General features: G+C 47.3%; 1 protein-coding gene across 1 annotated transcript in view; it reads left to right on the top strand.

Moving 5' to 3' along the window:
* The window catches only part of LOC147088422 (NACHT, LRR and PYD domains-containing protein 3-like), a 95,380-nt gene that overhangs the window by 57,896 nt on the left and 21,231 nt on the right, over positions 1 to 16,253 (top strand). Inside the window, exons 6-7 of the mRNA XM_085977180.1 lie at positions 6,511 to 6,682; positions 6,788 to 6,853. Coding sequence (XP_085833306.1) covers positions 6,511 to 6,682; positions 6,788 to 6,853 — 238 coding nt within the window. The remainder of the gene's footprint in view (positions 1 to 6,510; positions 6,683 to 6,787; positions 6,854 to 16,253) is intronic.

Here is a 16,253-nt window from a genome sequence, read left to right as displayed (position 1 = left end):
TAGAGTAAATGAGAGGTATTTCAAGAACAAAAACAAAATGGTAAAATGGTTAAAATGTAGAGACCCGAACAAGAAATCTAACGCCCAAAAAATGGGAATTAAAAACCCAAGGCAGTGCAGGTTTTTCCTCCCCCTGCATCACCAGGAGTCAATTCCAACTTCGGCAAGAGACTCAATACGAGCGCTAGAACCTGTTGTGGAGCGTCACTCCCCGGGACAGCACTTCAGGAAATTACAGCAAGCAGCCTGTAATGTTCTATCAATTACCTGTAATGAAACAGAACTAAATGGAAATTATAATCGGGCAGGGTGTATAATGGACGGTTGATCTGCGACCACATTTCCAAGTTAATAATCTGGGAAACTTACTCTCATCCCAACCTCCTGCTCACTACGCATTACTGTTAATATCCCACCTAGTCTAATCCCAACCTCCTGCTCACTACCCATTACTGTTAATATCCCACCTAGTCTAATCCCAACCTCCTGCTCACTACCCATTACCGTTAATATCCCACCTAGTCTAATCCCAACCTCCTGCTCACTACCCATTACTGTTAATATCCCACCTAGTCTAATCCCAACCTCCTGCTCACTACCCATTACTGTTAATATCCCACCTAGTCTAATCCGAACCTCCTGCTCACTACCCATTACCGTTAATATCCCACCGAGTCTAATCCCAGCATCCTGCTCACTACCCATTACTGTTAATATCCCACCTAGTCTAATCCCAACCTCCTGCTCACTACCCATTTACCGTTAATATCCCACCTAGTCAAATTCCAACCTCCTGCTCACTACCCATTTACCGTTAATATCCCACCTAGTCTAATTCCAACCTCCTGCTCACTACCCATTACCGTTAATATCCACCTAGTCTAATCCCAACCGCCTGCTCACTATCCATTACCGTTAATATCCCACCTAGTCTAATCCCAACCTCCTGCTCACTACCCATTACTGTTAATATCCCACCGAGTCTAATCCCAACCTCCTGCTCACTACCCATTACCGTTAATATCCCACCTAGTCTAATCCCAACCTCCTGCTGACCGCATAATGTTTAGAATTCCAATTAGTCCAGGTGTATTCTTCTGTTCAGCCCCCATACTCCAGCATTACCTTCTATCCACGCAGCAATAGAAATAGATTTTATCAAAAAAATGTTGACTTGCTTCCACAATAGTCTGTGGTTGAATTATGCTTTCTTTCTTACCACCTCATGTGTAAATACATTTATCAACCTTCACCTCAATTCTTCAAATTAGCCTAAATATGTACCTGCTGGGCAATCAGTGGAAACTATCAGTAACTTTTTTGATCTTAGCTATTCCAAATCTGAAGACTTGCAGCAACTCCTCACTTAATCTGCTCACCTCTAGTGGAATGAGCCCAATGTTCTCAAATCGCACTCTCTGACAGTAACTCCACATCCCTGGGAACATCCTAGTGCAATTACACGCCAGTTTTTCCATTGCTTTTACATCCTAAACATGGAGTGTCCAAACCTGGACATAACTGGTTAAATTACCTGCCCCTGTGCTCTTGGTGTGGAACGTCACTCCCCAGGGGGGAACATGAGGAAATTGAGATTTCTCAGTCTGTAATTACCTGCCCCTGTGCTCTTGGTGTGGAACGTCACTCCCCAGGGGGGAACATGAGGAAATTGAGATTTCTCAGTCTGTAATTACCTGCCCCTGTGCTCTTGGTGTGGAACGTCACTCCCCAGGGGGGAACATGAGGAAATTGAGATTTCTCAGTCTGTAATTACCTGCCCCTGTGCTCTTGGTGTGGGACGTCACTCCCCAGGGGGGAACATGAGGAAATTGAGATTTCTCAGTCTGTAACATTCCGTCCACTCACTTTAATGGTTTGGTTTCTGCACCATTTTTTTCACTGGGTGAGTGACTGGTAGTTTCATATTTTCGCAATAGGACAGATTTTGCGGTAGAAATAACGATGGGGCTAACAGCGCTCACTTATTAAAGTGTAAATTGGACAGTAACTTCCAACGACTGCACATGCGGAGTTAAACACGAAAATGGTGAAGGTCCTGTCCGAGTTGCCCTGCTGCTCCCAAAGCTGCACGAGGATGGTATCTCGCCGAGAGACTCGCCATTGAAATGCATGGAACGGCGTAAAATGACTGTACTTACCTGATAGATACACAGGAAACTCACCAGGAAAAGTCGGGGCTTGCCTATTCCAGTGTAATTATTTGTTTAACAGCGTGATCAGTCTTAACTAATGCCAAGCAACCTCTCTGGTGCAGAAAATTAACTTTTACAAGTGTGGAGTCTCATTCCTTTGGATTTTAATTATTGTTGAGCTGTATAAACAAAAATTCAATAATGTTTGTATCTTTTCTATCTGACTCTTTTTTCGCTCCCTCTGAACATAAGAGGATAAGAAATATTAGCACAAGTAGGCCATTTATCCCTTTGAGCCTGCTCTGCCATTCAGTAAGATCATTGCTGATCTATCTCATCTCCCCTTTCCTGCAATATCCCCATGTCCCTTGATTCCCTTAATATTCAAAAATCTATCGATCTCTGTCTTGAATATACTCAACGACTGAGCCTCCACAGCCCTCTGGGGTAGAGAATTCCAAAGATTCACCACCCTCTGAGTGAAGAAATTTCTCCTTACCACAGTCCTAAATGGCCGACCCTTTTTTCTAAGACTGTGACCCCTGGTTGCAGACTCCCCAGCCAGGGGGAAACATCCTCCCTGCATCTACACTGTCAAGCCCTGTAAGAATGTTGTATGTTTCAGTGAGATGCATTCTGAATCCAATCTTTCTTTCCCTCTCTTTATTTCACTTTCTGCAGGTGATTTGACATTGCATTCTATATTCTAACTAAGACTTCCTGGTTCAGACTTTGCGTAAAGATTCTTCAAACTGATTGGTTAAGGAAGCATACAGTCGCTTCTCCTGTTCCCTCTGTAGAGGGTGCTGGGCGTTTTGGCTTTAATTTACACTGACGATGAAGGAACGGCGATACATGTTCAAGTCAGGATTGTATGTTACTTGAAGTGGAACTTGGAGGTGGCGGTGTTTCCATGCGGATGCTGCTCTTGTCCTTCTAGGTGGCAGAGGGCGCGGGTTTGAGAGGTGCTATCAAAGAACCTTGGCGAACTGCTGCAGTTCTCTCTGTAAATAGCACACACTGCATTGATGGTGCACCGTTGGTGGAGGGATTGGATGTTTAAGGTGGTGGGTGGGCTGCTGATGAAGCGTATTTCTCTGTCCTGGATTGCGTGGAGCTTCTTGAGTGTTGTTGCAGCTGCACCTATCCAGGCAAGTGGAGAGTTTTCCATCACACGCCGCAGTTGTACCTTATAGGTGCAGGAGAGGCTCCTGGGTGGCCAGGAGTTGAGCCACTCGCCACAGAATCCCCAGCCTCTTACCTGCTCTAGCAGCCACGAGTTTTTTTGTGGCTAGTCAATGGTAGGGATTTGACGATGGCAATGCCAGTTAATAACAAAGGGACATGGTTGGACTCTCTTGTTGGAGATGGGCATTGCCTGACACTTGTGGGACGCGAATGTTGCTTGCCACTTGTCTGCCCAAGCCTAGATTTTTGTCCAGGACTTGCTGCATGCGAGCATGAACCGCTTCATTATCTGACAAATTGAAAATGGAGCTGAACACTGCAATCATCAGAGAACATCCCCACTCCAGGCTTTATGATGGAGGGAAGGTAATTGGCGAAGCAGCTGAAGTGGTTAGTCTGAAGACTCTGCCCCGAGGAACTCCTGCAGTGATGTCCTGGTGCTGAGACGATTCTCCTCCAATAACCACACTCCATGGTGCCACACACGTCGAATACTGCCCCGAGGAACTCCTGCAGTGATGTCCTGGTGCTGAGACGATTCTCCTCCAATAACCACACTCCATGGTGCCACACACGTCAAACACTGCCCCGAGGAACTCCTGCAGTGATGTCCTGGTGCTAAGACGATTCTCCTCCAATAACCACACTCCATGGTGCCACACACGACGAATACTGCCCCGAGGAACTCCTGCAGTGATGTCCTGGTGCTAAGACGATTCCCCTCCAATAACCACACACCATGGTGCCACACACGATGAAAACTGTCCCGATGAACTCCTGCAGTGATGTCCTGGTGTTGAGACGATTCGCCTCCAATAACCACACTCCATGGTGCCACACACGTCGAACACTGCCCGAGGATCTCCTGCAGTGATGTCCTGATGCTGAGATGATTCGCCTCCAACAACCACACTCCATGGTGCCACACACGACGAACACTATCCCGATGAACTCCTGCAGTGATGTCCTGGTGCTGAGACGATTCGCCTCCAACAACCACACTCCATGGTGCCACACACGTCGAATACTGCCTTGATGTGAAGCACAGTCACTGTCACCTCACAGCTGGAATTCAGTTCTTTGGTCCTTGCTTGGAGTCGATTGGTCCTGGTGGAACTTAAATTGAGCCTCGGTAAGCAGCTTTTTTGTGATTAAGTGCTGCTTGTTAGCAGTGTTGATAACTCCTTCCAACACTTTGATGATGATTGCGAGCGGGCTGATAGGGCGGTAATTGACCGGGATGGATTTGTCCTGCTCTTTGTGGAATGGACATATTTGGACAATTCTCCATCTGTGTTCACTATGGAGAAGGACGATGTAGGCATAGAAATCAGGCGGGGGGTTGTGATATACTTGAACACATTAGTATTGAGAGGGAGGAGGTACTAGCAGTTTTAGCGGGCTTAAAAGTGGATAAATCCCCAGGCCCTGACAAGATGTATCCCAGGCTGCTGTGTGAGGCAAGGGAGGAGATTGCAGGGGCTCTGACATTTTTAGAACCTCTCTGGCCAAAGGGGAGGTGTCAGAGGACTGGAGAACAGCTAACGTAGTACCATTATTCATGAAGGGTAGTAGGGATAAACCAGGGAATTACAGGCCAGTGAGCCTAACATCAGTGGTAGGGAAATTATTGGAAAAATTCTGAGGGACAGAATCAGTCTCCACTTGGAGAGGCAAGGATTAATCAAGGATAGTCAGCATGGCTTTATCAGGGGGAGATCATGTCTGACCAATTTGAATGCATTTTTCGAGGGGGTGACTAGGTGTGTGGATGAGGGTAGTGCAGGTGATGTGGCCTACATGGACTTCAGTAAGGCTTTTGACAAAGTCGGGCATGGGAGACTGGTCAAGAAGGTAAGAGCCCATGGGATCCAGGGCAACTTGGCACATTGGATCCAAAATTGGCTTAGTGGCAGGAGGCAGAGGGTGATGGTCGAAGGTTGTTTTTGTGACTGGAAGCCTGTGTCCAGTGTTGTACCGCAGGGATAGGTGTTGGGTCCTTTGCTGTTTGTAGTGTACATTAATGATTTAGATATGAATGTAGGAGGTATGATCAGTAAGTTCGCAGATGACACGAAAATTGGTGGGGTGGTAAATAGCGAGGAGGGAAGCCTCAGGCTACAGGACGATATAGATGGGTTGGTCAGATGGGCGGAACAGTGGCAAATGGAATTTAACCCTGAAAAGTGTGAGGTGATGTATTTTGGATGGACTAACAAGGCAAGGGAATACACAATGAATGGTAGGACCCTAGGAAGGACAGAAGATCAGAGGGACCTTGGTGTGCATGTACATAGATCCCTGAAGGCAGCAGGACAGGTAGATAAGGTGGTTTTAAAGGCATATGGGATACTTGCCTTCATTAGCCGAGGCATAGAATATAAGAGCAGGGAGGTTATAATGGAGCTGTACAAAACGGTAGTTAGGCCACAGCTGGAATACTGTGTGCAGTTCTGGTCGCCACACTATAGGAAGGATGTGACTGCATTGAAGAGGGTGCAGAGGAGATTTACCAGGATGTTACCTGGGCTGGAGTGCTTCAGCTATGATGAGAGACTGGACAGGCTGGGGTTGTTTTCCTTAGAGCAGAGAAGGCTGAGGGGGGACCTGATTGAAGTGTACAAAATTATGAGGGGCATAGATAGAAAGGAACTTTTCCCCTTAGTAGAGGGGTCAATAACAAGGGGGCATAGATTCAAGGTAAGGGGCAGGAGGTTTAGAGGGGATTTTAGGAAAAGCTTTTTCATCCAGAGGGTGGTGGAATCTGGAACTCACTGCCTGAAAGGGTGGTAGAGGCAGGAACCCTCAACATTCAAGAAGCATTTAGATGAGTACTTGAAACGCCATAGCATACTAGGCTACGGACCAAGTGCTGGGAATTGGGATTAGAATAGACAGGGCTTGATGGCTGGTGCGGATGCGATGGGCCGAAGAGCCTCTTTCTGTGCTGTATGACTCTATGACTCTAAATTTCTTGGCCATTAATGAGTGAAACAAGATACTTACAGAATATTCAGCCCATGTTCAGAATGGATCGGAACCCGGCCCAGTGATTACTTTTTGTGCTCAAGAAATAGGAGATCCCATCACTGAGCAGATTCTTTCCTTCTCATTCTCCGTGTTTATCTTTCACTTCGCTCCTCAATATATTCATTATTATTCTTTACAGAAAGTCACTGATCTCGCGGAGAAGGGAAACCGGGCGGACAGTTCCAAACTTCTCCTAAATCTGGTGATGGAGAAAGGAAACCGGGCCCGAAGGGTGATGTGGGAATCCTTTGTGAAAATGCGCCATGGGGTGCCAAAGCTGGAAAAAATACTGAAAGAAATACAGGAACGTGGTACGGTAAACTCCGACACTGCATTCAATTTCAGATTCAAACACTGCAGATTTTACTGTAATATTACACAGATCTGAGTTCATGAACTCTCATTGATTTAAACAGGTTTTGACCAATATGATTACATGAACATCGCACACGGTTTATCCGAAGTACCCAGTCAACTGAAAGGTAAGTGATGAAGTGGAGATTTCAATACATTTATCTCACTTCTGAAAATCCGAATATTTGACTGGATCCGATTGTTTAAAGATTGTCAGAAGCTGGGAATGAGAAGTTCAAAGGCTAAGGAAATAGGATTGACCATTGTTTGGATTCTTGATTAATCCACAAAAGTTCAGCATAGATTCAATTTACAATTAACGCCGATTTTTGATTTATTAAATTTAAGGGTCTTGTATGCTCCAGTTATTGCAACACACAACACATAGACGTGGCAGGATCCTGATACACTGTGAAACCCCATACACACCAGGCAGGATCCTGATACACTGTGAAACCCCATACACACCTGGCAGGATCCTGATACACTGTGAAACCCCATACACACCTGGCAGGATCCTGATACACTGTGAAACCCCATACACACCAGGCAGGATCCTGATACACTGTGAAACCCCATACACACCTGGCAGGATCCTGATACACTGTGAAACCCCATACACACCTGGCAGGATCCTGATACACTGTGAAACCCCATACACACCTGGCAGGATCCTGATACACTGTGAAACCCCATACACACCTGGCAGGATCCTGATACACTGTGAAACCCCATACACACCTGGCAGGATCCTGATACACTGTGAAACCCCATACACACCTGGCAGGATCCTGATACACTGTGAAACCCCATACACACCTGGCAGGATCCTGATACACTGTTATACCCCATACACACCAGGCAGGATCCTGATACACTGTGAAACCCCATACACACCTGGCAGGATCCTGATACACTGTTATACCCCATACACACCTGGCAGGATCCTGATACACTGTGAAACCCCATACACACCTGGCAGGATCCTGATACACTGTTATACCCCATACACACCTGGCAGGATCCTGATACACTGTGAAACCCCATACACACCTGGCAGGATCCTGATACACTGCGAAACCCCATACACACCTGGCAGGATCCCGATACACTGTTATACCCCATACACACCAGGCAGGATCCTGATACACTGTGAAACCCCATACACACCTGGCAGGATCCTGATACACTGTGAAACCCCATACACACCTGGCAGGATCCTGATACATGTTATACCCCATACACACCTGGCAGGATCCTGATACACTGTGAAACCCCATACACACCTGGCAGGATCCTGATACACTCTGAAACCCCATACACACCTGGCAGGATCCTGATACACTGAAACCCCATACACACCTGGCAGGATCCTGATGCACTGTGAAACCCCGGCTACCGACCATAGAGCACATATACCAGAAACGCTGTTTACGGAGGTCACGGACCATCATCAAAGACCCTACCCACCCCAGCCACAGTCTGTTCACCCTCCTGCCATCTGGGAGACGCTACAGATGCATTCGCACCCGAACGACCAGATTTAGGAACAGCTTCTTTCCCAGGGCTGTCATCCTACTGAACTCGACAAACAAACTCTAAAGCCTGCACATCTGCCAATGCACTTTATAATGTTTATGTTAATGTATTACAAGCCAAATGAATGTTGTATGTTTAAATGTCTCCAAATGTACACACTCGGGAGCCGCAAGCCTACGTTTCGTTGTACTGCACTTGTGCACTAACAATGACAATAAAGTTTATTATTATTATACCCCATACACACCAGGCAGGATCCTGATACACTGTGAAACCCCATACACACCTGGCAGGATCCTGATACACTGTGAAACGCCATACACACCTGGCAGGATCCTGATACACTGTGAAACCCCATACATACCTGGCAGGATCCTGATACACTGTTATACCCCACACACACCTGGCAGGACCCTGATACACTGTGAAACCCCATACACACCTGGCAGGATCCTGATACACTGTGAAACCCCATACACACCTGGCAGGATCCTGATACACTGTTATACCCCATACACACTTGTGTATTGTGGGGTGGATGAGGGAAATGCTGTGGATGTGGTTTACATGGACTTCAGTAAAGCTTTTGACAAAGTCCCGCATAGGAGACTGGTCAAGAAGGTAAGAGCCCATGGGATCCAGGGTGCCTTGGCGCGTTGGATCCTAAACTGGCTGAGTGGCAGGAGGCAGAGGGTGATGGTCGAAGGTTGCTTTTGTGACTGGAAGCCTGTGTCCAGTGGGGTACCTCAGGGATCGGTGCTGGGTCCCTTATTGTTTGTGATCTACATAAATGATTTGGATGAGAATGTAAAAAGTATGATCAGTAAGTTCGCAGATGACACGAAAATTGGTGGGGTGGTAAATTGCGAGGAGGAAAGCCTCCGGCTACAGGACGATATAAACGGGTTGGTCAGATGGGCGGAAAAGTGGCAAATGGAATTTAACCCTGAAAAGTGCGAGGTGATGCATTTTGGACGGACAAATAAGGCAAGGGAATACACAATGAGTGGTAGGACCCTAGGAAGTACAGAGGGTCAGAGGGACCTTGGTGTACATGTACATAGATCCCTGAAGGCAGCGGAGCAGGTAGATAAGGTGGTTAAAAAGGCATATGGGATACTTGACTTCATTAGCCGAGGCATAGAATATAAGAGCAGGGAGGTTATGATGGAGCTGTACAAAACGCTGGTGAGGCCACAGCTGGAGTACTGTGTGCAGTTCTGGTCGCCTCACTATAGGAAGGATGTGATTGCTTTGGAGAGGGTGCAGAGAAGATTCACCAGGATGTTACCTGGGATGGAGCGCCTCAGCTATGAACAGAGGCTGGACAGGCTGGAGTTGTTTTCCTTGGAGCAGAGAAGGCTGAGGGGGGACCTGATTGAGGTGTACAAAATAATGAGGGGCATAGATAGGGTAGATAAAGAGGAACTTTTCCCCTTAGTGGGGGGGTCAATAACAAGGGGGCATAGATTCAGGGTAAGGGGCAGGAGATTTAGAGGGGATTTGAGGAGGAACTTTTTCACCCATAGGGTGGTTGGAATGTGGAACTCAATGCCTGAAAGGGTGGTGGAGGCAGGAACCCTCACAACATTCAAGAAGCATTTGGATGAGCACTTGAAATGCCATTGCATACAAGGCTATGGACCAAATGCTGGAAAATGGGATTAGACTGGACAGGGATGGATGGGCGGCGCAGACACGATGGGCCGAAGGGCCTCTTTCTGTGCTGTAAAACTCTATGACTCTATGACACCTGGCAGGATCCTGATACACTGTTATACCCCACACACACCTGGCAGGATCCTGATACACTGTGAAACCCCATACACACCTGGCAGGATCCTGATACACTGTGAAACCCCATACACACCTGGCAGGATCCTGATACACTGTGAAACCCCATACACACCTGGCAGGATCCTGATACACTGTGAAAACCCATACACACGTGACAAGATCCTGATACACTGTGAAACCCCACACACACCTGGCAGGATCCTGATACACTGTGAAACCCCATATACATCTGGCAGGATCCTGATAAGCTGTGAAACCCCATACACATCTGGCAGGATCCTGATAAGCTGTGAAATCCCATACACACCTGGCAGGATCATGATACACTGTGAAACCCCATACACACCTGGCAGGATCCTGATACACTGTGAAACCCCATACACACCTGGCAGGATCCCGATATACTGTGAAACCCCATACACACCTGGCAGGATCCCGATACACTGTGAAACCCCATACACACCTGGCAGTTTCCTGATACACTGTGAAACCCTATACACACCTGGCAGGATCCTGATACACTGAAACCCCATACACACCTGGCAGGGTCCTGATACATTCTGAAACCCCATACACACCTGGCAGGATCCCGATACACTGAAACCTCATACACACCTGGCAGGACCCTGATACACACGGAAACCCCATACACACCTGGCAGGATCCTGATACACTGAAACCCCATACACACCTGGCAGGATCATGATACACTGTTATACCCCACACACACCTGGCAGGATCCTGATACACTGTGAAACCCCATACACACCTGGCAGGATCCTGATACACTGTGAAACCCCATACACACCTGGCAGGATCCTGATTCACTGTGAAACTCCATACACACCTGGCAGGATCCTGATACACTGTGAAAACCCATACACATGTGACAAGATCCTGATACACTGTGAAACCCCATACACACCAGGCAGGATCCCGATATATTGTGAAACCCCATACACACCTGGCAGGATCCCGATACACTTTGAAACCCCATACACACCTGGCAGGATCCTGATACACTGTGAAACCCCATACACACCTGGCAGGATCCTGATACACTGTGAAACCCCATACACACCTGGCAGGACCCTGATACACTGTGAAACCCCATACACACCTGGCAGGATCCTGATACACTGTGAAACCCCATACACACCTGGCAGGATCCCGATATATTGTGAAATCCCATACACACCTGGCAGGATCCCGATACACTTTGAAACCCCATACGCACCTGGCAGGATCCTGATACACTGTGAAACCCCATACACACCTGGCAGGATCCTGATACACTGTGAAACCCCATACACACCTGGCACTTTCCTGATACACTGAAACCCCATACACACCTGGCAGGGTCCTGATACATTCTGAAACCCCATACACACCTGGCAGGACCCTGATACACACGGAAACCCCATACACACCTGGCAGGATCCTGATACACTGAAACCCCATACACACCTGGCAGGATCCTGATACACTGTGAAACCCCATACACACCTGGCAGGATCCTGATACACTGTGAAACCCCATACACACCTGGCAGGATCATGATACACTGTGAAACCCCATATGCACCTGGCAGCATCCTGATACACTGTGAAACCCCATACACACCTGGCAGGATCCCGATATACTGTGAAACCCCATACACACCTGGCAGGATCCCGATATACTGTGAAACCCCATACACACCTGGCAGGATCCCAATACAGTGTGAAACCCCATACACAACTGGCAAGATCCTGATACACTGTGAAACCCCATACACACCTGGCAGGATCATGATACACTGTGAAACCCCATATACACCTGGCAGGATCCTGATACACTGTGAAACCCCATACACACCTGGCAGGATCCCGATATACTGTGAAACCCCATACACACCTGGCAGAATCCCGATATACTGTGAAACCCCATACACACCTGGCAGTATCCCGATACACTGAAACCCCATACACACCTGGCAGGATCCTGATACACTGTGAAACCCCATACTCACCAGGCAGGATCCTGATACACTGTGAAACGCCATACACACCTGGCAGGATCCTGATACACTGTTATACCCCACACACACACCTGGCAGGATCCTGATACACTGTGAAACCCCATACACACCTGGCAGGATCCTGATACACTGTGAAACCCCATACACACCTGGCAGGATCCTGATACACTGTGAAACCCCATACACATCTGGCAGGATCCTGATACACTGTGAAACCCCATACACACCTGGCAGGATCCTGATACACTGTGAAACCCCATACACACCTGGCAGGATCCCGATATACTGTGAAACCCCATACACACCTGGCAGGATTCCGATACACTGTGAAACTCCATACACACCTGGCAGGATCCCGATACACTTTGAAACCCCATACACACCTGGCAGGATCCTGATACACTGTGAAACCCCATACACACCTGGCAGGATCCTGATACACTGTGAAACCCCATACACACCTGGCAGGATCATGATACACTGTGAAACCCCATATACACCTGGCAGGATCCTGATACACTGTGAAACCCCATACACACCTGGCAGGATCCCGATATACTGTGAAACCCCATACACACCTGGCAGGATCCCGATATACTGTGAAACCCCATACACAACTGGCAAGATCCTGATACACTGAAACCCCATACACACCTGGCAGGATCCTGATACACTGTGAAACACCGTACACACCTGGCAGGATCCTGATACACTGTGAAACACCACACACACCTGGCAGGATCCTGATACACTGTGAAACCCCATACACACCTGACAGGATCCTGATACACTGTGAAATCCCATACATACCTGGCAGGATCCTGATACACTGAAACCCTACACACACCTGGCAGGATCCTGATACACTGTGAAACCCCATGCACACCTGGCAGGATCCTGATACACTGTGAAACCCCATACACACCTGGCAGGATCCTGATACACTGAAACCCCATACACACCTGGCAGGATCCTGATACACTGTGAAACCCCATACACACCTGGCAGGATCCTGATACACTGTTATACCCCACACACACCTGGCAGGATCCTGATACACTGAAACCCCATACACACCTGGCAGGCTCCTGATACACTGTGAAACCCCATACACACCTGGCAGGATCCTGATACACTGTGAAACCCCATACACACCTGGCAGGATCCTGATACACTGTGAAACCCCATACACACCAGGCAGGATCCTGATACACTGAAACCCCATACACACCAGGCAGGATCCTGATACACTGAAACCCCATACACACCTGGCAGGATCCTGATACACTGTGAAACCCCATACACACCAGGCAGGATCCTGATACACTGAAACCCCATACACACCAGGCAGGATCCTGATACACTGAAACCCCATACACACCTGGCAGGATCCTGATACACTGTGAAACCCCATACACACCTGGCAGGATCCTGATACACTGAAACCCCATACACACCTGGCAGGATCCTGATACACTGTGAAACCCCATACACACTTGGCAGGATCCTGATACACTGAAACCCCATACACACCTGGCAGGATCCTGATACACTGTGAAACCCCATACACACCTGGCAGGATCCTGATACACTGAAACCCCATACACACCTGGCAGGATCCTGATACACTGTGAAACCCCATACACACCTGGCAGGATCCTGATACACTGAAACCCCATACACACCTGGCAGGATCCTGATACACTGTGAAACCCCATACACACCTGGCAGGATCCTGATAAACAGTGAATCTGAATACAAACCACCTCTGTGCCACGCAGACATTCTGGGATCGCCAAGTGCCTTGGGCCAGTTATTCAGGTTTTCCTGCGACCCTAGAAATCTGTTCCACCATAGAGTGCAGGGAAAGATCGTGACATGCGTAATAGTAAAATGTTAGCACATCTCAGCACAAAATAAGGTTTTGGAAATTGCCATACCTGATCTGAGAAGATGTGCAGGTGTTCACACAATGGAACCTTATTCCGTGTCGAAATGTGAGAAGTGTACTATGTTCAGTTTGACTAGGAAGTTATTGGCTTTCTTCATTATGGTATTGAACGAGAGACCCTCATTCTACTCCAAGAATAGTCCTTTAAATCACGTGTATTTTAACCCAATGTAACGACTAACAGAAACACGTTTGTAATTACCCAAACCAACACTTTAGGAAACTTATAACAAATTGAAAAAACAACAGAACAGTTCAAATCGACGGTGAATGTTTTCTGCTCCAACATTAAACTGGGTGAAGTGGGCGGCAGTTCTATTTCTAATTCTAAAGCAAGATACTGCGGATGCTGGAAATCTATTTCTAATTCTAATCGGTGATATAACAGGCTTGTTATAAAAACATATTTAGTGATTTTATGTTTAAAACTGCTGAAACATTGTTTGTGATTTCAGAGATAAAATGTAAGCAGAGAATGATTAGGGACAGGAAAATACCGGTCGGGTCAATCCAGTCTGTCCCTGTTAGAGAGATGAAGCCACCGAAGATTCCTCTGAGTATCCACAGAAACACCTTCAATTGTCTCTAGACCCCACTTACACTGCCCTTTAGTGCCCTTCCCTGGTAACTGGTCTCCCTGCTGTATTACCCTGTGGGTGAAAAAGTGCCCTGATTTCCATTCTTACTTTTGATTTTCAATTTTCTCCATTATTAATTATTTTGCTACTTGTTTCCTGCACTAATGTTGTGAATTCCATTAAAACATTTCATAACTATATCTCTTGGCCAAAACACCCTCAAGCTAAACTCCTAAAATCTTAAATCATCTTCCTAATTCCCCTCTGTACCATCAGAATGCCAGTAACCTTTACCTGTGTTCAGGTAACTTTAGCAGTGCAGGTAATACCCCAGATAACTGCGGTCAATTCACAGTCTGCCTCTCTCTCTATGCACAACACACCAGATAACCTGCCCGAGTCCTGATTTAATACCAGTGGAACTTCTGTTAAGAGAAGGAGAGGATTCGGGAGGGATTTCCAGAGCTTCGGGCCCAGGAAGCTGATGGGGCGTCCGCCAATGGTGGAGCGATGACAATCGGAGATGCACAAGAAGCTAGAATTGGAGTAAGGCAGAGATCTCTGAGGATACTAGGGCTGGAGATTACAGAGATAGGGAGGGACAAGACCATGAAACAATTTAAAAATAAAAATGTGAAAATTAAAACCAAGGCGTTGTTGCGTCAGGAGCAAATGCAGCTCCGCGAGCGCATGAGGTGATGGATGAACGGGAGTTGGTGCAAGTTAGAATATGAACAGTAGAGTTCTGTATTAGCTCAAGTTTATGGCAGGTACATTGTGGGAGGCCGACCTGGACAGTATTGGAATAGTCGAGTCTGGATGTAACAAATGCATTGATGAGAGTTTCAGTAGCAGATGAGTTGAGGCGGACAGAGATGAGCAATGCTTTGGAGGTGGAAGTAGGCGGTGTTGGTGGTGAACAGATATACAGTCGGAAGCTCAGCTAAGGGTCAAATAAGCCCCCGATTAGAACTTCTGACCTCTTAGTCTGTTTCACACCCAATTCACACAATACCCCAGCTGCCATGCCTACGGTCCGATATAGGAAGAGTGGACCAGCTGAACATTTCGAGTTTATCCCACTCCCAGTACACACAATCCTCCAGATAACCATCCCACGGTCTGATACAATGAGAGTGGGACTCCTGGCCATTCACAGTCCATCCATCTCCCAATATGCGCAATCCTCCAGATACCCTTCCCACGGTCTGATACAATGACATTGGGACCCCTGGTCATTCACAGTCTGTCCCTCTCACAGTACACACAATCCTCCAGATAAAATTCCAACGGTCTGATACAATTACTGTGGGACTCCTGGCGATTCAATCTGTCCCTATCCTCCTCCTCATGTCTTCTAGCTGCTCCCTTTGAAGATTGATCAATGAGAACCACTACTGTTGTATAACCAGGATCATGTGTGGATTTATAATGAGATGTCTGTTATAAATCTCCTCATCATCAAGAAACTACTCATGAAATAACACAGGACGGCCAGCTGGTGGTGCCGTCCAAGGAGTAAAAATACTCGGGCATGGGCCCAGCTTATCCAGGGACATTTTGTAAGACAAGGAGCTAGTGAAATACAACTAGACTTCCATGTTCTGAAACAAGTTGATTCAGGCCTTGCTTTATGCTCAAAC

This window comes from Somniosus microcephalus, unplaced genomic scaffold, assembly GCF_052327205.1.
Source record: "Somniosus microcephalus isolate GS21.2 unplaced genomic scaffold, FLI_Smic_1.0 unresolved_chr4, whole genome shotgun sequence".
Lineage (NCBI taxonomy): Eukaryota > Metazoa > Chordata > Chondrichthyes > Squaliformes > Somniosidae > Somniosus > Somniosus microcephalus.
The sequence above is the reverse complement of the archived record's forward strand: the minus strand, read 5'-3'. Positions and strand labels throughout refer to the sequence as shown.